Below are 21,183 nucleotides of genomic sequence, written 5' to 3' on the forward strand. Positions count from 1 at the left end.
AGCAGCTGACACAACATGAAAATGGAAGCAGTTAGCTTAAATATACAGTATTTCTGTTTTCTGAGAAGAACAGTGTGTATTTTAGAGAGAGGCTTTCACAAAGCAAACACAATGCACAGGCAGCTCCAGACGGTGTTTACCAGAGCAGGTAAACGCCACAGCAGTGAGCTCTGATAAGAGGCACAAAATCCTCGTAAGCCCTGATAACACAAATGCAAATCTGACTTTAATACGTAAATCACTGTGTGCAAAAATAAGACATTGAGTGATTTTGTTTCCATCTCAGAACTTAAGACTGTTTGTCAAATATCAGCATCAGATTGGCTAAAAAAAACAAATGCGACCTGTGCCCAGTTCAGAACAACTTTGCAAACTGACTCTTTTATCCTAACTTGTTCTGTTTCTCTGGTCTCAGGTTTGGCAGTGCGGCGGCAGTATGGAGGTCCTGCCCTGCGCCCGTGTGGCTCACATCGAGCGCACAAAGAAACCCTACAACAATGACATTGATTACTATGCCAAACGCAACGCGCTGCGAGCCGCCGAGGTGTGGATGGATGAATACAAATCTCATGTCTACATGGCCTGGAACATTCCCATGAACGTAAGTTTGCACCGCTTTGTAGAAATTCTCCTCAGATCTTTCTCTCTGCTTTACCCTGCTCCTCTCAGCTCCGGCTCTCCCTTTCTCATTCTGAAATGCATCTGAGCTCTCCTGAGACACGAGTCAATAGAAACTCAAAATTCTGATTTCGTCCCACTTGACCTTCAGTTTGGCAGATTGAAGGCTGAGCAGAGGCAGAACCGGTCTCCCCGGCAGACAGGAGGAGCCTCAGACTAATCAGCCTATTTTCATACATCACTTTAGTTTAATTGCTTTCAAGGGTCTCGAAATGGCCCGCACAATAATAAACAGCTCCTCTGCTTCCTAAACAGTTTAACATTGAATCCTAATTGAGTGTGGAAGTGTGCAGAATGAGATGATTGCCAGTGAAGGACACCGGTGATGCTCCTGCTCCTCGGACTAAGTGATGGCGGCTCTGCAGGAGGCCGTCAAACAATGGTCCGACACGCTGCTGCTGTCCGCACGCTCCCTCAAATGTACTTAATATCAACACAGTGTTTCCCTAAACGCAGGTAGAACGAGCTAACCCCTGGACATGTAACTATCGCTTTGAGCTGTGGGGTGGACATTTTAGAGAGGGAAGGGCCTCACAGATTTGCCTAGGAAACCAATCAGACGCCATCTCATCTTCAGTGTAATTACTAACACAGTGGCGTATTACCCAGCAGTCCTGCGGCGGGGAGTTATCTTGTTTTTCGTACAAAAAGCCAACGCAACAATTATAGTACAGTATCTGCCTTCTTTCTCCCGGCGTCCCGCTTCGACCATTCACAGTAACAGAGTCTAGTTATTGTCCGTTGGAGCTACGAAGAGAAAATTACTTCTGTGGCTATGGGGGAAACCCATGATTCAGCAAAGCACAGCCCCCCCCCCCCCCCCGAGTCCAAAATCTAAAAACAACAGCTTCTGAAATTAAATGCATTTGTTTGTGTCTGCTGATGGTGCATTGCTGCTTCCAGTTTTGGAGTTGGAAAATGTTGGGCCAAACTTGAACCGACTAAAGTTTGTCTCAAAGTAATATATTTTTCCTTTGTCGAGTTGCCACTGTGAATGAAACTTTTAGCGTGCAGTGTTTGGTGTATTTTGGATTCTGTAATGCAAGATGCCCATCCATTTTTTATTTCCAATCCACATAAAAGACTGTTAGATAGTAACAATGTTCAAAGGAATATCCATGGTTATAGAAATATAAATAGTTTTGAAAATATTATGCACACAATCTACATTACTTCAATTAGTCAAGGGTGTCATGGTCGACTAAATGTTTTTTAAACTGACTTAAATGCATAGTTTACAAGTAGTTTTCTGTCAAAACATGTTTTATTTTGCAATCTCCTGTAATCTTGTGGTCTTATAAGTGCAGTATGGGCTCAGATACTTGGTCAAATCATTGGGATACTTAATAATGAGAGCTTTTACACCACGCCCCTTTTAGTCGACCAATCAATGCACAGAGCATGTCTTTGTGAGTTTAAACCAAGAATATCTTAAGTCGACCACAGCCCTAATACCTTTAGATGATAAAATATGTGAACCAAGACTTTGCTCCAGGCAGGGACGTCTTCAGGCGTTTGCTGATTGATCTGGGAGCCACCTCCGTGACACATCCAGTCGTGAGTGCTCATAATTAAACAGCGGATTAGAGCGCGCTCATGTCGCCCACAAGAGCAATGAAGGTCCCACACGGCCGCAGCCTCCAACACTCTAATGTTCACTGCATACTCTTAAAACAGGCTTTTTTGGGGGACATTCTTTAATACAACTCATGTCCTGATATCAAATTCAGATCATTATTCTTTGAAGAAACCTTTACTTTTACATTTATTATATGGCCAAACAACAATATTCTTCACTAGCTTTATGAAATCCACACTTTATAAACGAATAGGTTATGACATGATACAGAAACAACCTGATAAAAAAGCACTTTTGAAGTATACAGTAGATATACCAGTAGTTACTTTTTTTTTTAGTTATTATGATTATATAATTACTTGATTAATCACAGTTATCAATTGATAATAGGAATTTAAAGATCAAGCACTGCCTTAAGTTAGGTTTTATTTATGAAATTATTACTTTTTTTAGTCCCCGTAATGAGCAACTGTGTGGTACAAGTAACTTTAATAAGATAATATAAGATAATCCTTTATTGTCCCACATGGGGAGTAGCAGTTATAGTCATATACTAGCTGTAGTAGTATTCTTCTGTGCTAAGACAAAAATGGATTCAACTTTTGTAAACAACTTGAGCTAATACATTGTAAATACAATCTGTTTTTGGTCTTTTTTGCAGAACCCGGGCGTTGATTTCGGGGACGTTTCGGAGCGTCTGGCCCTGAGGAAGAAGCTGCAGTGCCGGAGTTTCCGCTGGTACCTTGAACACGTCTACCCCGAGATGAGGATCTACAACAACACCATCACTTACGGCGAGGTATTACTCTTTTATAAAAATGGTCTAACGTGTGAAAGGTTTAACGATTTATTGGCATGTTATCTTGTATTCTCGCTCTGTTCATGTGCTGCTGCCTCTTGTTGCTGTAAATGAGATTAAGTTCTCAATCGACCTGCCTGGATGAATAGAGGTTATACAAACGAATAAAGATAAAGGTCAGAGGTCACACGTAAGCTGACCCTGACCTTAAGAACATTATTTGCAGCTTCTATAGACTGCAGTGACGGGCGATTGTGTCGTAAAGCTTCTATTCTTTCCACCTACACATTTACTCAATACGGCGAGCGCGTGTCATGGACAAACTGACCGTCAAGCGTTCACTCACACATTCTGTAGAAATAACCACTAACTCTCAGGTGCACATCGTATCCTTGGAATGACAAAACACTCACTTAAGTTATGAGCAGGGTTAGTTTTGACAATACGGTTTCATTTAGTTTTAATCATAGTTTTTATTTCGGCTTTTTTCCTCTTCTTTTTTTTTATTAAGTGACCTTAACCATGACCTTAACAAAAAGTTTCAGTTTGCTGATAACTTAATCAAAACTAGCTTTTATGAACAAAAAAAGAGAATATACATTAATAAAACATTGACGACTTTACTGGTTGCAATTGTAATGCACCATCACATTGCATTAGACACAGTTTCCTCATAATGGGCTTTAATTAAAGACTTATTAGTTTTCCATAGCGTCTTGATAGTTCTGGGCTGTTCCGCTCGCACCGGTGTGTTTAGAGGGAACAGGGATATGACAGCTTGAAGAATTGAACAGGATCCTAAGCCACACGTAATTAGAGCGAATGCTGAAATGTGCTCTTTTACTTATATCAATCCTGACAATGGAAAATAGAGGCGGATCAATATGCTGTGCAAATGTAGTGTCAGAAGGTAAACAAATGGAAGGGGAGATCTATCCGCAGAGAGAATCGGGCTTACTTTGTTTCCTCTTTCACAGTGGCAGATGGTTATAGATTATTCAGAGCAAAACTATTTCAGTGGTTTGGGTTTTGATTTGTAATAAGACAGGCGCTGTTACTATGGTGTCCAGCAAATGTAGCCGTGTAGTGTTATGTACAATAATGTTTAGGAAAGTAACATGAACGCACACCTTAAACCTTTTGTTTAACGAGATGGAAATATTAAGTTAACCACACATAACCGGCAGAATTCACATGAAATCCACAACCAAAAATAAACGTATAGTACTGGTATTGTGGAATGATTTTGTTAAGTCGTCCAGCTATTTGTGGAAGAACTACACAATCACACTGTGTTCAAATACTTACCATAATTTCCCCACCGTATATATATATATTTATAACCATATTTAAAAAGACTTTTGAAACAAAATGTGTTGCTACATTATCCTCATTCATAAACCCTAAGCCTGAATAAAATACAATACAAAAACAAATATACATGTATTTGTCTGAATGTATAATTGTGTACTATATGATATGTAGTCTATACCAGTATAGTACTAAGAAACTGCTGGGATGTGAATGTCTGAGAAAACAGACACATGTAAACAAACAAAATGGTGTTAATACGTTCTTGAAACTGTATTTTGTAAATTGTAAGTATGTATTTACTTTTTTTACTATGTTTGAGGCCCCTTTATTTAAGCTAAGAAGCTTCTTGGGAGTTATTTTTACAGAACTGTTAAAAAAAAAATATGAACTGCTTACAAATGTATTGTAAATAAATAAATATAAAATGAATATAAGAAAATATAATAGAGATAATATAATAGCGACTAATTGAGCATAAGACATGTCTCTAGTCGGCCAAGAATGTCTTTAGTTGACTGCAGCCCTAGTGTTTAAAAATCCTAAATAAACAAAGTCTAGCATTTTATGATTTATTTTTTATTTTTTTAAACTTCTTCAACTTTTAATCCATTCCAGTATGATCAAGGTATCAGAATGTAGAAATATTAACTGGGAATACTGTGTTAACTCAAATGCTAAAGTCCTCAATGGAATTGATGCCGTAGCTTGTGGTGTGGATCTCATTACACGCTTAAGCACATAACATTGACAATCTGCTAAATGATTCTGCAGATTTAACTATGATTCGTGGTATGTTTGCAAAGCGACTCCATTTGGGGCAGCCCCAGTGTGCAGCGCTCGTCTGTCTCCTCACATCAGCGTCGCACTCGGCCACGTTGAGCGCACCAGTCGAGTGAAGCCTTCCCTGACGCCTCAGCATGAGCGATGTGTCACAACCTGGAAAAGGAGCCGTGCACATTCAAATCACGCGTAAACCAGTGAACACATCGCCGCACGGTGGGGGAGACGGAGGAGAGCGGACACTGCATGGAGATTACACTATTAGGAAGGAGGCACAAAGGTTATGGAAGAACCGAAGCAATACAAAGTACATTTGTTACTCGTTACTTTGACAATTGGCTATTTTGGTAAAAGCGCCATGTCACGATTCATGCTTTAAACTAAGACCTGCCCACTCCTCCTATTGGACAGTCGTAGCAATGCTCAGAGAGAGTGACAGAGGGATTTAAACAACGGCAAAGTAGTGTGAACTTTCTGACCAAGCAGAGGACTTTAGTTACATCTTCAGGGCAACATAAAAGGTATTAAGTTTGAATGAACATGAATTGTGAGAAAATGGTTTGTCCTGGCGTACTCGTGGCATTCTACTCACGTCTCTCGTTTGCTTCTTAAGGTGAGGAACAGCAAAGCCAGTGGTTACTGTCTGGACCAGGGCTCAGAGGACGACGACAAGGCGATACTTTACCCCTGCCATGGCATGTCATCACAGGTAATCATTTTGTATAATTTTTGAGGCGTTTTTAGACTCTACAGCGGAGACATGACGTACATTAATGAAGGGACCGAGCAGGATGAGATATTTGGTAAGGGATGTCCCAATATCAAATTTTAATGTTACGATTATTGTGACAAAACGATTACTGAGATTATGACCAAACAACCGAAAAAAGACTTTCTGTTAAGTTCATGAGACAAAAACAACCAGATAAAAAAGTGTTGTTACATGTAGATGCTTTCTTAAGTCTCATTTTTGAGTTCTTATTATTATTTTGTGTCCTAAATAATCATGATTATCGATTGACCGAATGATCTTGACATCCCACATTTCCACTCAATGCCGCACGAAACTGTGATTTCAAAGTTCAAACATATTTTCTTGAAGGTGGCACTAGAGCGAGAGTGGCTGAGAAGCTGCGAAGAAATTGATTTCAGCTGTACTTGTGAACTCTTAAAGTGTCTCACCAAGAACCAAGATGTAGAAGAGGAAGATTCATATTTCAAGCTCCAAATACTGTACAAGTATCTTCTGCAGGAAAAACGAAACATCAGTGAATGCAAGGCCATTTAATGTTTAGTAGATGGATTGAGTATATTTCAACAAGCGCACAATTTTAACAATAACTTTTCTGAGTATATAAGGCAGCAACCATTAATCTACTAAATGTTACTAGTTGTTGACTGTAAAAATAATTTGTTGTATTTTAATAATCATAATTGTTTTCTGGACAGACTCTAAATCACTTTCAAAGAGACTTTTTTATAATAAATACAGCAAACATGTTTAATCAAAATACCAAAATAGAATAAACTGTTTCTGATTTTCAGCAAAGATACACTTTATTTGAGAATGTTCACTGTCTAGAACCCTCTAGTCACATACAGTACTTCAGCCTTTATTTAGATGTATTTAGAAAGTGCACAATAATTGACTTGATGGCTTAAAGAATTGCCGTTAACTACCAAAATAATAGTTAGTGATATATAAACTATGTATAGGTATGATACGAATATTTACAAATTAGTAACACAATGAACTAATATCTTTGGAATGCACTTTTGACAGTGGGAAAAAAGCCATAATAAAGAAATGGATGTCAATAAATGATCAAGGACTGGACTGACACTGTTACAAAAAAAATGACATTCCGACTTAATTTGAAAATTGTCAAACTCGACACACTTTGGATCTTATTCAATCTTATTTCGAACGTGTTTTGGTTTTCTGTTAATTATACATTATATGTCTGCCTGTATTCTTGTGTTTTTTCTCTGGCCATGTTGTGTTCTGTTATGTTCAGTGTTCTGTGTTTATTCTTCTTTTTTCTCAAGTGGGGAAAACATTTTTATAAAAATTAGTAACACATTTTTAACACTTTTAGATCTACTATGATTATCCCCACATTTTACAATGATGATGAATTAGAAGCCTCGTATTGGAAATTGACCATTTAGAACCAAACATTGATGTAAATTCCTCAAAATGCCACCTAACAGGAAGTGGAAACCCATGAATAATAATTAAATATAGCCGCAAGCGGCAATGATCGGCCCTCGCCACGCCGCCGCCACGCCGCCGCCACACCGCCGCCACGCCGCAAGAGGAGGGGGCGCTAACGCGCCCCAATTGTCCTTTTATTACGCCTACTGCTGAATCTGTGACGCTGTCACATCTTCTCCCCTTTGTTTTACCAACAAAAAGCAATTTTATTTTGAATTCTTGGCAAAATGTGCGGCTTTGCCGCACAGACACCGTGACTCTTTGAATGAAAATGTGGATAACTTTTGATGGTCTTGAAGATGAGTCTCACCAAATTTCAGGTTAATAGGGCTGACGCCCTGGGAGGAGTTTGTGAAAGTCTAAAGTGTAAACATGTTCTGGCGATTTCCCCATTGGAATAACATGAAAGGTTTCGGTCATCGTTACGGCAACGCCATAACAATTATGACATGAGTCATTGACTTTTTTGATGGGGATGCTAAAATTGAGTTGTGTGTCAAATTTCATATAATTTCGCAAAACTAAACATTTAACCTCCATATAAAATCTGTAGGGGGCGCTGTGGCGCCAAATGAATTTATTTCACTTCAAGTAGGTTTAGGGCAAAGAGTTTAACAACTGATTCTAATTTGACGCAATTCGGACTTTATCTGCGCAAACGGCAGAAATTTTAAATATGGGAGATTTCTGAAATTCTAGCTACAGTTTGCGGCTTCGCCGCACAGAGACCGTGAGAGGTATCAATGTAATTTGGATAAATTTTGATGTCCCACTCCTCAGTAGCATTTTCACCAAATTTCAGCTTTTTAGGGCCAACGCCCTGGGAGGAGTTCGTAAAAGTACGACGTTTGGAAAAACTCCGAAGTCATGTTTAGCCATTTTTGAAGCAATATGGCCGACATTTGGTTGGGCGGACGGCGTTGCCGTAATAATATTTTTTACTTCTCTTGTCACCATCTACCTCTGCGCCAAATTTCATGATTCTACGATCAGATTTTTTTTGGGTCATTTCCCATCTCTCAATGCATTTTTGGTACATTTGGGGGCGCTGACGCGCCAATTTTTTTAATTTTAGAAAAGGGAAATAGCCAGAATGTAGAGAGGCACGATTTTTAGAGGCGTGCAAATTTTTGTGACTTTTCGTCAATGTTCACTGGGTGAAAAATAGGGGGGTTGGTCCCGAGAAGAAGAAAGAAAGAAAGAAAGAAAGAATAATATTCCGATGCGAAAACAATGTTTCCCATTTTTCAAATATCATAAACTATACATTTTCGGAAAGCGCTCGCGCTTTCCTACCTCATGGTGTGGGTCCCTGGTCACTGACGGGTACTTTCGATAATTTTGAGTGGGCTCCGCCCACTTTGTGTTTTTGGCCCTCTATACAGTAATAATGTTCAATTTTTGCCTTACATGCTTATATGCACGGAACATGCAAGAGATGGGGAACGTATTCGTGAGCTACTTAGCGCAAATGAGTGCTTTATATGGGGATGACGACCGCTTCGCGGTCGTCATCCCAATGTAAAGTGCTCGTTTAGTGCGAACTTTTGCACGGGCTTCGCCCGTTTACAACGGTAATGTTCCATTTTCCTACAACTAATTAGTATGCACGGGGCGTGCATGAGTGGAGGAGTGCGTTAGTGAGTGTTTGGAAGTGGGCGAGCGCTTTGCGCTCGATTTCGTGCGCACTACGTGCGCACTTTCGCAGCCGTGCTTCGCACGGCCTTACGAGATTAATAGGCCTCTCGCCAGCTTGTGGCGCTCGGGCCTAATAATAATGTAATTGTGTAGCACTTTTCAAAACCATGTTTCAAAGTTCTACACAGAATAAGCTCAATCAATCAATTCAGAAAAAAGGCAAAGGATAAAAGGATAAAAATAAACAACTGTTTTTTGTTTGTTCCAGTTTAGTCAGCGCCTCCCGCAGACAGATATAAGGCTCAGAAGAACTGAAGCAGCTACTTGGATGAGTCATGTAACCTCTTCTCTTAAAACAGTTGTCCAGGACGACTGAGGGTCAACACAGACAAGATAAAAACATCATGTGTAGTAAAAAATAATAGAATAGTGTGATTTATCCTTTTTCAGTTACATGATGATAATAATTGATTTTGTGGTTCTGTTCAGTCTCTCCATTTAAGTGAAGCGTCTCCAGTGTCTCTTGTAGACACTAGCAGTCTGCGTCAGTCCCATGTGAGTGCTGATGTCATGATATGAATATGCAGAAGGATCTGTCTCTGCTCAGCGTAACCTTTACCTAAATAGAGTGTGGGACAAACACCGCTGTGGGTGGGAGAAAGGACTCGTGTACGCAAAAAGACAGAAAGGCAAGACCAAAGACAAAACATGCAAATATTATTCATGATTCATTTGTTTTTACATTTTTTTCCATCTCTTCCTGACCACTGCTGCTGCCGGCAAGTGTCATGTTTGTTACCTGTCAAGTGAAGCAACACACTGGCCTTTTCCATTCTCAAAGCGCTCCAGTAATGTAAAGTCTGTTCATCTCCAATCCCCCAAGGAAATCAACAAATGAAGATGAATTTCTTGCTTTCTATCATTAGATTACAACGAGGGCCGGCTTTACTGCGACCGGGCTCGATTTCATTTTGTCGCATGCAGTGATTTTGCATTCCTTTTAGCGACGTTCCTTTTACTTGTGAAAAATGATATAATTGCGGGGAATAAATCTTGATAGTGTGTCTGAGGGATGACTTTGCTTTGTGCTCGCTCTCTCGGGGAAAATGTAAATCAAGATAATCTCTTCCTTTAGCTTAACAATATAAAATTGTAAAAGAAAAGCCGGCTCAGGTACGGCAGGCAGAAGGCTGGTGTATCATCATCTACAATCTTCATGTACAATTGTTACCGGGCAAAGCCTCCAACAGTCTCAGATCAACTCAGGAGATCAGGAGTTTGATGAAAGTTTTACTATTATTTTACTGGTTTCAAACTGGGTTTTTTCTCTAAAAGGACCAATGGCTCAGTGGCAGAATGTTCTCCCACAAATCTAAAGGTTCGTGGTTCAGTTCGTTCCTCTTGCGCACTCTTCTGACCAAATAAACACGTTGTTATTAAGTTTAGAAACGCATTTTTTCATTTTACTTATCTTTTCTTATCTTACTTACCTGATGTGCTTGTCAGTTTTTGTTTGTCAGGATTTTTATTGACATAATGGGCTTCATATGGGCGGGCTTGCCTCGCCACAGATCTGACTTGTCACTTGGCCTGTGTCACTGTCACCATGTTTAATGTCATACTGTGGAACATTCCAAGCAAAGCAATTATTTCCACGCAGAAATTGTATTCATTTTTGTTTGTGTGTGTTTAAAGGTCCCATAACATGCAAAATCGACTTTTCAGAGCTTTTAACCGTCTTACATTGCTATTTGTGCTTCATATATGTACCCAGATTGTTTTTTTGATTGATTCCCACAGTGTTTAGCTATAGTACAGACTATCTCCTTTCCTCGAATCTCCAAACTGACGGGGGGTGGGTGCAAGACCGCGTCATAAGGGCAAGCACGCGTCATTAAAAAAGCATGTTATGGCACCTTTAAGTTTGTGCTTTTGTTTTTTGTATTTTATTTTTATAATTTTTGTTTTGTTTTGTTACATGTCTAAAATTTCAAGAAAAACATTTAATATTAAAAAGTAACTCCATGGTGACAAGCAGGTGGTTGACCATTCATTTCATATAGTTGTGCTACTTTGTATGTTAAATGTGATCTACATTTATGCAGGATTACAGACATTATACTATTTATATATCTTATACAGTACTTAACTGCTGAATTACTGCTTCCATAACAGTGTATTAATTTGCATTTTAGAGCTAAAGCTGCTGCATCATGTGGAAAGAGCACCAACATGTCAGAAGCAATCCCATCCTTAACTGTAAAAGCCTTTGCAAGTCCCTCTGGTCGAGCTGTGCATATATAATATATATAATCATGTGGAGATTGTGCGGTACAAGTCGGAGGTTTCTATCCGGAACTTTGAGAGCAAAAGGAGCAGTGCGTCTGAGGCAGCTTCAAAGGCACCAGGAAAATTGCCCGGCTCAATCATTTCTTAATTACTTGCTGCGGTCTCATTGTAAATGTACCAAGGTGAAGGAGGCTTTCAGACAGGGCTGTAAACAAGTGTCAGACGTGATCATATGGTTTTTGTGGCCACTCCCAGTTTAGACCATGCTTAAATCTGCATAATGGAAGAAACACTGTAGCAATGTACAACTCTGAGTCATTTTAACCTTTAGTGCAAGAAAGATCAGCATTTGTGTAATGTGTTTCTTTAAAAAACATTGGTGTGTCATGCTCTGCTGCTTTGAATGAAAGATCTTCCTTCTTCTTTCCCTCTGAGCTGATGGTGCCATCCCAAAGACAAAATGCCCGCTCAAAAGCAGAGCAATGTAGTTATAAGTGTTCCATAGGTGAAACTAAACAGCCACAACATAGAGACTATATCAACATAGGAGGCATGCAAACTTGAAAGTGGAGTGAAGGAGGCAAATTTTATGAAAAAAGACAATTCCACAGGTTTAATTTTCTGGCTGTTTACAACAGTGTCCGGTTTCCTTGATCAAGAGAGAAAACAAACCATATTCTAATCAGCTGATTAACAGCGGTGAGGGAGCTGCAGTCCGATTACAGATTGTGACGGCCCACAACAGGGCTGAGGAAACTAAAGAAGCTTATTTCAGTTTAAACTAAGAAACTTGGTTTTCAGGAGAACTCCTCCCTGAAGACAGGCCTGAGTCGGCTCTGAGCAGGATGAAGTTGAGTTTCTCAGACCAGCTCATCAGATTGAAAATGACTTTTGGAGGATTTCAAGAACAGTGTGCAGTGGTCTACCTTTGAAACCTTCACAAATGAGGGATTGCACAAACTGCCATAAGAAAACTTTCAAAAGAAGAGGAGCATTAGGGGCAATCGTTTTGTAGAGCATTTGCCTGATGACTCAAAAGGTCAGGTTCAGTCTCAGCTCACACCAGTGTGTGCTGTTGTGTCCTTGAGCCACACACTTGACCCACCTGCCCCCCAGAACTACAGACTATTTACCAGAGACCATAGTGCAGCTACAAATGACTACATAAAGTGCTTTTTGAAATAAATCCACCCAAAAAAAAACTAAAACATGCTTTTCATTATTTAAATCCCTGTGTTCAAGGAAAACTAAATGTGCAAATACCAAATCAATGACACTTTTGTGTTTTTGAGGACAAAATGGCTTGTGCGACTGAGATGTTTGTCCCTCCACAAGTAAACGTTTTAAAACCTGTTCTATAAAATCTAATGTGCAGTCACTTATAAATATAATAATTGAATATGTCTTTAAACATAATGTGGTCATCTTTTTACTGTCACTGTTGAATTTAAATAGATCAAAATTAATGTATACAAAATAACGTGTTATTAGTGGCCAAGTATTGACTAATCAGATTCATGTACTAAACTTTGTACTCACAAACAGTAATGCAGTTTTTGCAGAATCTATTCCGTCAACTTCGTATTGAAATATTTATTAGAAAAGACGAATTATACATTAAAGAAGACAACAGAGTAAGTCAACAGATTGCGAGGGATTGTGTTACATTGATTTCCAGTGCAGTGAATAAGGCCTGAAGCCGTACTCTGAGTCAGGCTTTACAGTAGACATCCCAATCTTCTGCAGCTCATCTTTTACAGAGGATCACTGGCATGGATAAATAATGAATGCTATCTCTACTGTATCCTTACGTAACAGATACGGATCAGAGCTGGCTCTTTCATGTGAAGGATTAGCCAGCGCGGATCAAGTTATGGTTTTGGGAACACTGTCACTAACGAGCTTTCCCATTCAAACTCTCCAAGCTCGGTCCTCGGTCTCAAATTCCGAAAGTGAAAGTAACAAGACACTTTTACTCAATTGATCTTGTGTTTAATAAGTAAAAAAGATTGAGACCTCTGTGGGTCATTTACAGTAGAAGAAACAGAAGTGCAAGTAGCAGTAATAGTAGTTTTATTGGTAGATTTTGGTTAGGGCTGCAATAATTAAATCAATTAATTATGACTAGTTGACTATAAAAAATAATCATTGTTGTATTTTGATCATCGTAACCATAACCTGAATAGACTCTAGAACACATGTGGCTGTATTCAATCTAAATGTCAAAATAGAATAAGCAATTTGTGATTGTTGTCAATATAACAGTGTCGTCTTATAAATCTTTTATGTATTTCAACATTTATTTGGTTAATAATGTATTTAAAAAGTCTCAATGTACAATAGAAAACAAATAGTTGTCTAGTTGACTAATAAAATAGTCAGTAGCAACAGCCCTAATTCTGCTGCTGGTTTGAAATTGTGAAAATGTTCAAACAATGAAGGCTATTTCTACTCGAGTAATAATTAAATGTAATAGTTTTTCTTCTGTATTGAAGTAACAGCAGAAAATTAAAGTGTCTGTAATTTTATATATGATATAATATGGTCTTAACCCAATAGGTACTAATATTGTAAGTAGTAGCAGGGGTAGTAGGAGTTAATGCAGAATTTTACAACTATTCACAGTTATTCATTGAACAGTGACTTATTTTCTTTCACTTGGTCTTAATGTGGTTTATCATGACTATAACTTCACATGTGTGTTTTTAGCTGGCCCGTTACTCCACCGAGGGCCTGCTGCAGCTGGGGCCCCTGGGCTCCACCACTTTCCTACCTGACACCAAATGCCTCATTGACGACGGCAGAGGACGCACCCCCAGCCTCAAGAAATGTGAAGTTGTCTCCAGGACGTCGCAGCGACTCTGGGACTTCACACAGGCACGTAGTGAAAACTGCAGCTTTGTTCAGTTCAAAACACACGTCGTGATAGACAGTAAAAATAATTGTGGTTTTTGTGACATTGAAGACTGCAATTATAGATTATACTGCTATATGATTGAAAAATACAGAATAAATGTGAAGAAAATTTTAAAAATACACAAAAAAGGAAAATGAACACTAGTAAATGAAGAGGTCAAAAATATTGGATTTTCAAATGCATTGTGTCAAAGTGTTGATTAAAAGTATACAAACAGATAAAGGTGTAATATTCATCATGGGACAGGTCATAACTTTCTCTTAATGTATTCCTTTTATCAACCATCTGATAAAAGGAAACTATAAAGATGCTGGGTCACTTATTCCCATGCAAATCAAACATTCTGTGATGACTATCAGGCCCACAAATAGAAGAATATCCCCCAAATAGGCCTATTATATGGATTCCCCCTGGACCTTTTTACTTTATTACAAGTTCTTAAAATCTATTAAGCATCAACTTTTAAAGAGGAATGGTCAAAACCCAACAATTTCTCAAAATAGTGTCAATCAGACCATCCTCCAGACACCAGCTTTACTCTTCCTTATTTTTACCAAAGGCAGGATTTAAAATCGATGTTCAGAATCCCAAAGGGTTCAGAAACAACTTCAGTTTGAATTGGGGCTCCTTTTAGTCAGGCGTTTTAGAAAAAATGGGCCCTAAGCTTTAAGGGTTAAAAAGATAGTCTCGTCATTTTCACTTGAATGTTTTAAGTTAGTCTTAATCTCCACATGTACATTTTGTGTCCAGAATGGCCCCATCATCAGCAGGGACACTGGTCGGTGCTTGGAGGTGGAAATGTCCAAAGACGCCAACTTCGGCCTCCGCTTGGTGGTCCAGCGCTGCTCGGGCCAGAAGTGGATGATCCGAAACTGGATTAAGCATCCGCGACACTGACTGAGGCGCAGATGAGCTCATGTGCGCCGCTGGTACACCGCTGGGGGCTCAGTGTTGCAGTTGGGTCGCGAAACTGCGGGGGTCCGGCTGCCATTACCGCGTGGTATCTGGCTCCACACACACCGCACTAAGCTTCCCTCAGGCCACGGAGCTCTCCCACATCTTAAGAAGCATTTGAAGCTCAAGCAAAGGCAGCGTACGACCACTTTTGTCAAATGACCCACAGCTCGGACTGTAAGCTACATGTATAAAATAGTAAGACGTGTGTGCATCTTATGAAAATGGGTCTTAGAGATTGTCACTTTTCTACTTTAAAACCAGGAGTGTGTTGGTGTGTATTGTTTTTGAAGTGAACAGAAAAAAAAAAAAAAAAAAAAAAAGATATAATTGCTGTCGATCGCCATATCAAAGTGATTATTTTGGGCTCTGGTTTGGAAAATTGCTTTGGACGTATTGTGCTGCCCTGGCAAAGAACTGTAATGGGTTTCCAAGGGGCTTCTTGTCTGGTGATGGTGGAGACGTTCTCACCCACACAAACTACACTCAGCTCAGTGTTACTTTGGACGGTATTGCTCACGACAGACCAGAGCAATTGAGTGCCTTTTTCTCATCTTTCTGCTTCATCAGACCAGGGAATGTGACTCCTCCCGAAAGCATGTACAAAGTTGAAAATAATTAATATTTAAAAAAAACAATGTATCATAAAACAGTCTAATGATAGTAATATATTGTAAAAAGTGAACAGTTGATATCTGTCCTCTGATAACAGTTAGGATAATAAACATTTTTATGAGGAGTTTTTGTGGGGTCTTTTTCTATATTATATCATTGACATAATTGTGTATTTGCAACTATATCCCTTAATGAAGAATAAAACTAGTCAAGAATTTATACTGAGCCATCAAATGAAACTGCCATAGGCTACGTAATAGTGGCATTAATTATTTGCTAAATGTGTAGTTTGACATAGTAATTCAGAGTTCTGGATTTTTTTTTTAAACAAATGGAGTCAAATAATAAAAGGCAGGTTAGGTTTTTACACTGGTCCATTATAGCTGGAACATTGTGTATATTTTTGTTTCATTGAATCACATGTATTTTCTTTCCTGGCTGTGCTAATGGCAGTGCTTGCTCTTTGTTGTTCGACAGAGGCTTCTAGCCTCGCGCGCACAGTAATTGTTCAACCCACCCACTGGATACATAACCACAAAAAGTTCTGAAAGCTTTCCAATTATTCTACTCTGAGAAACTTGTATCATTCAGCCTACGTGCCGTTGGGCTGAACACGGATAAAAATGAGACATGCAATTGGGAGCCCGGCTTTTGTCTCCAAAATAAAAGGTTGAAAACGTTACACAAAAACAGATGCGTTGTTCTATGATGCATGCTCTAGAGAAGTGTATTCACTTTTCACTTAATGTACTGCTACTTGTGCTTTTAAAAATGATGAGGTGTAGAAAAAGAACAAATGCAAACGCAATAAACTGATATTTTCTATATAGATGAAAACAAAGAAAACTTGCATTCTGATATTGAGCAAGGTTTGATCTCCATAGATCTGACCTGTAACTTGGCCCAGTGCTGTCCCCTGTTTATCGCCATAAGTTTAATGTCATATTGTTGAACATTCTAGGCAAAGTATTGACATGGGACTAAACATTAAACAACTTTTGTGGTTGCTGCTATTTTAGTGCAAACTAGGCTAGTATGCTATTCAATATGCTGTTGCTAACTATGGTTAAACTCTGTAAATACATCATGCACTTCTGCTCTGAGAAGCTCATTCAGACACACCTGCAGGACAGAGTTTGAACTGCAAGTCAAGCTGATCATGTGCTTAGTCCCATTTTGACATCTCCACGGAGCCAACTAGGTAGCTGACCCCCCACTTAAAGCATTACATAGTGCACCTTTAACCCTTATCAATACCATAATTGTATTTTCAGTTGAGTGTTAGTCCAATCAAAACACAGAAAAGATGACATAAAGCAATGTTTTCCTGATATAAACGCACAAGCACCGACCACTCCAGTCACATTCACAAAACTCAGCTGCTTTATGTGTCCAATCCATTTCTGCAGCTTCTAAAACACCCCCAATATTCTGCACTTTCAGGATGCATTGAAAAGTGAAAAGCTCTTTTACTGTGGTTAGCCGCGCTGCCTGCCTCCAACATTTCAGCAGCCTGTTTTAATTTGGTTTCCGGCTGGTTTGAACTCAGAGATTGCCTGCTCTCAAACCACGTCATGGTCCTTTGACTCTAATCATTTCATATGAGCGCGCATCATGAGCGTGTCCTCTAAACCAATCATGCTCCTGTCCACTAGAGAAATATCTTATTCGGCCCTCGAAAAGGTTTACAAACATAGTTACACTGCACTGTCTCACGGCTCGTCAGGAATAACAAGAGTGGAAAGAATTATTTGTGCGTAATGTTCATCTCCTGGTCACCTGCAAAAAGATGTGTTTTAGTAAGTCTTACTTTAATAGACTAGGAACTATAGAGACAATGATGTGGGTCGTTTGCTCTAGATTTTGCCTTTCACGTTTCCCTAATCAAATCACATCTGCGTTTAATTAAATTGTAATCCTGCATGATTTTGTCTCCTTATCAAGAGTCCAAACGTTCCCCCACATCATCTGCTGGTAACTTATTTATTATAGTGTTTCTGTGTCATTTGGTTTACAGCTGCACCTTTTTGTGTATGCACTAGAACTAGAACATAAGGCCACATACATTTACATTTACAATTACATTTATTTTCTCTACAAATATTACATTCATTTATACAACATGGGATACCAACATGTCAAAAAGTTGTTAAAATAAATCATATTTAGGAAACAAAGCAATCCATATGGCAGCTATAAATGTTATACTTTTGTTCACTTGTTATTGGAACCAACTTCATTTGACTTTTGAGAATAGTACATTGATTAAATAATTGGGAGTGTCTGCAGTGCCTCCTGAAACTGCGCCGCTATTTGACCGCGTTTTATCGCCGTTTTAGACCACGCGGGTTAAGGTTAGGGTTAAGGTTAGGGTTAAGGTTAAGGTTAAGGTTAAGGTTAGGGTTAGCCATGAGGCTATAACGGGCTATAAGGGAAATGCCGCGGTCCCTGAAACTGCGGGGCCATTTGACCGCGCCGCGGCTCTCCAGCCACGGCCTAAATAATTAGACTCTTATACAGATGCAAATACAGTATGTTGTCCTTTTTTTTTAACAGTAGCTGAATAAGTTAGTTAGAAATTGCTCAGTTCTGACAAATTAAAACAACTTCAAAATAGACTATTCATCAACATTATTCTGATTCAAATGTTGCACTGAATATGTTTTTTTCTGCTGTTCCTATTCAATAAACCACAGAAGCACAAGCCCGGCAAATTATCAAACATTTGTTGTTTATATATTTTCCTTCCACACCTCGTACGACACTAAACACAAACTGACTGTACATCGCCCCCTCAGCGCCTCACAGATCATGTTTCCAAGGCACGGCCCACTCTCTTCGCCTTTACCTGCGACAAAAGCACAGTGCGCCCCTGCGGTGGGTGAGGGGGAGGTCAGCCCGCATTAAGGGTGTCATCTTCCTGCAGGACAGTGTGACACGGGGCTCTGAGTGATGGGGCAGGGCTTTGGGAGGGGGGCACCGGGGGGACAGGATGGAAATGATGGACACCGCATCCATCTGTGAACCAGGGCAAACTCTGGCTCTTTGTGACGCTGACAATCCACTTTTTACACTTGGGACAACGCCAAGAGCGGAGGGGAGGGGGGGTTAATCATGGTCCTGAAGATCACTATTGCCATGACGACCAAGCAACAGCAGCAATATCATGTTAATGCATATTTTGTTAACGCTTATCTAACTTAATTCAATTTGACTTTCCTTTTTTACTCCTTTCAATTTACATAAAATATCACTTTCTACTGACATTCAGCTTTAAAACATAAACCTATAATTAACTAAATTGCACAAAAACAACCAAAAACGATTATATGCCCCAGAGTTTCCCAACCAACACTGTACGACTACACGACCACTGAAGAAACTTGGCAGACTATTTTATTCTCTTTTTGATTTTCCGGGTACAAAGAAGGTGTAATTAAATAGTGTTTGAAATTTTCTTAATTACATTTTCCTAATCATATTAAATCAAGACAATATTACAATAAATGTAATAATTGCCGTTACACTAGTACACAGATTAATCTTTAAAAAATTTTTTTTAAAAATAAGTTAAAAGTGGGTATTGATACTCGAGACAAAAAAAAGTTAAGTACCGATAAAGATGCAAAATAATTAAACACGCATTCAGCTGGCAACAATTAGCATGCTAATAGCTCATTATTTGGTTTGTGGATGATAAAACTGCTTTTTATAATTAGATACAAACAGCTCACAGCGGTCGCAGTTTTACCTGAAGAGATGGTTTTAGGCGCTGCTCAGTGGTCACTGTGCTGTGTTTATGATTCTGGCTCTGACAACTTGCTGAATGTCCTTCCCTATCTCAACCTGCTTTCATGCTACACCCTCCAATAAAGCTTAGAAGCCAAAAGACAAAAAAATAGCAGCTTTTATGATACATCTATATTGAAGCATGAAATAAATCGGGACAGTCCCATTACCATGGATAAACGCAGTTATTTAGTCACAGTTTATGCAATATTATAGAGTTGTTAGTACATACTTATGCTCACTTATATTCCACTGAAAAGCTCCATGTTTAAGGATTTTAAATACATGCATGAATATATGTAAATGCATTTATTTGCTGAGAGTTAAGAGCCAAGATAGCTGACTGCGGTTTATTTATGTGCACACAACCTGACAGCAATTACTGGTAAGGCTGGAAGTGCGGAGATGTGGACAGATAGCCAACCCAATAAGTGTAAAAAGTGCAAAAGTTTTAATGAGCAAACTTTGGGTGAATCCAGAACACACATGATGAAGGTTTAAAGAAACATCTGTGCAACTCTGGAATCCGTCCCCACAACAGGTGTAAATATGTCACTTTAAAGAACGCAATGACGCGCACACCTCTCAAAACGTACACTTTAATAACATAATTGACTTTGGCGGTGGCAAAAAAATCTAAAATCAAACAATAAACAAAACTATTTTAGAGCATATTGATGATATGATATTCATTGTATTTGGGACAAAATGATTTAAAATGTAGTCTAAAGTCTAAATAGTAATTAGGCTCTATATTATGATGCCAATCTCTACATTCAAATGAGATATTTTCAAGATTGAAAAGATACCTTTTGAGGCTGAACAGATTTATTTCCATAACCTGGAGAATATCCTGGTTTAATCCTGTGTAACACTTGTTGGCTAGGACTTGACTATGACCTCTGTAATTGATACGCAAATATATTTGGCAGCATCAAAAGGCTGGATTCTGGAGTCTAAATGGGATGGGAAAAAACAATCAACAAGACAAAGAATATAATGTGAGAGAGAGAGTGCGTGTGTGTGGGCAAGGCAGCAGTTGTGCAAGTATATCCAATATTTCTGTTGTATTCCCGTTGGATATCAGTTCGGTTTAAAAGTTCAATGTGTGGGTTTATCTACTAGAAGAAGATAATCCACCGACCGATTGACGGGAAAAAAAAAGTTTCAGTTTTGTCCTCTATAGGTGAGTTGGGGGGTTTCGGTTCAGTATGTGGTCCATTTGGGGCCAGAAAAAAACCTGACCTACAAAATGTTATAAACAATATAAGCATTGGCTTTATAAACCAAACATCTGCATTTTTAAAACATGCAGTTTGATTTAATCTCATCTTTCTATATACATAGAAAACAAGTGCACTTTTCCCCATTATTTGAAAAATCCACTAATGAAGAGTGTTAGGTCAAAAAATACATGAATAAGAACAAAATAATCATCTTAATCCTTTAATGTTGCGCAACAATTGAAAAATAAATGTTGCTACATTATACTAAAAAACTAAATTGAAGCTTGTAATCGCTCTAACTTTTTATCAAATAGGTATAAAACAGGATAAAATCAAGAGAGCTTTTGATAATCAAGGCAACTATACAAAACTCGGCTGGACTGAAAC

General features: G+C 38.8%; 1 protein-coding gene and 1 long non-coding RNA gene across 2 annotated transcripts in view; one reads left to right on the plus strand and one right to left on the minus strand.

Moving 5' to 3' along the window:
• Positions 1-15,905, plus strand: part of galnt9 (polypeptide N-acetylgalactosaminyltransferase 9) — a 108,649-nt gene extending 92,744 nt beyond the window's left edge. Inside the window, exons 7-11 of the mRNA XM_072433019.1 lie at positions 416-601; positions 2,919-3,056; positions 5,764-5,859; positions 14,005-14,172; positions 14,963-15,905. Coding sequence (XP_072289120.1) covers positions 416-601; positions 2,919-3,056; positions 5,764-5,859; positions 14,005-14,172; positions 14,963-15,109 — 735 coding nt within the window. The 3' untranslated portion in view covers positions 15,110-15,905. The remainder of the gene's footprint in view (positions 1-415; positions 602-2,918; positions 3,057-5,763; positions 5,860-14,004; positions 14,173-14,962) is intronic.
• LOC140347244 (uncharacterized) overlaps positions 1-21,183 on the minus strand; it is a 292,223-nt gene that overhangs the window by 93,729 nt on the left and 177,311 nt on the right. The gene's annotated exons all lie outside the window — the stretch shown is intronic.

Source organism: Eucyclogobius newberryi, unplaced genomic scaffold (genome assembly GCF_026437365.1).
Source record: "Eucyclogobius newberryi isolate DKJ021-1_F unplaced genomic scaffold, fEucNew1.0.hap1 SCAF_6, whole genome shotgun sequence".
Classification (NCBI taxonomy): domain Eukaryota; kingdom Metazoa; phylum Chordata; class Actinopteri; order Gobiiformes; family Gobiidae; genus Eucyclogobius; species Eucyclogobius newberryi.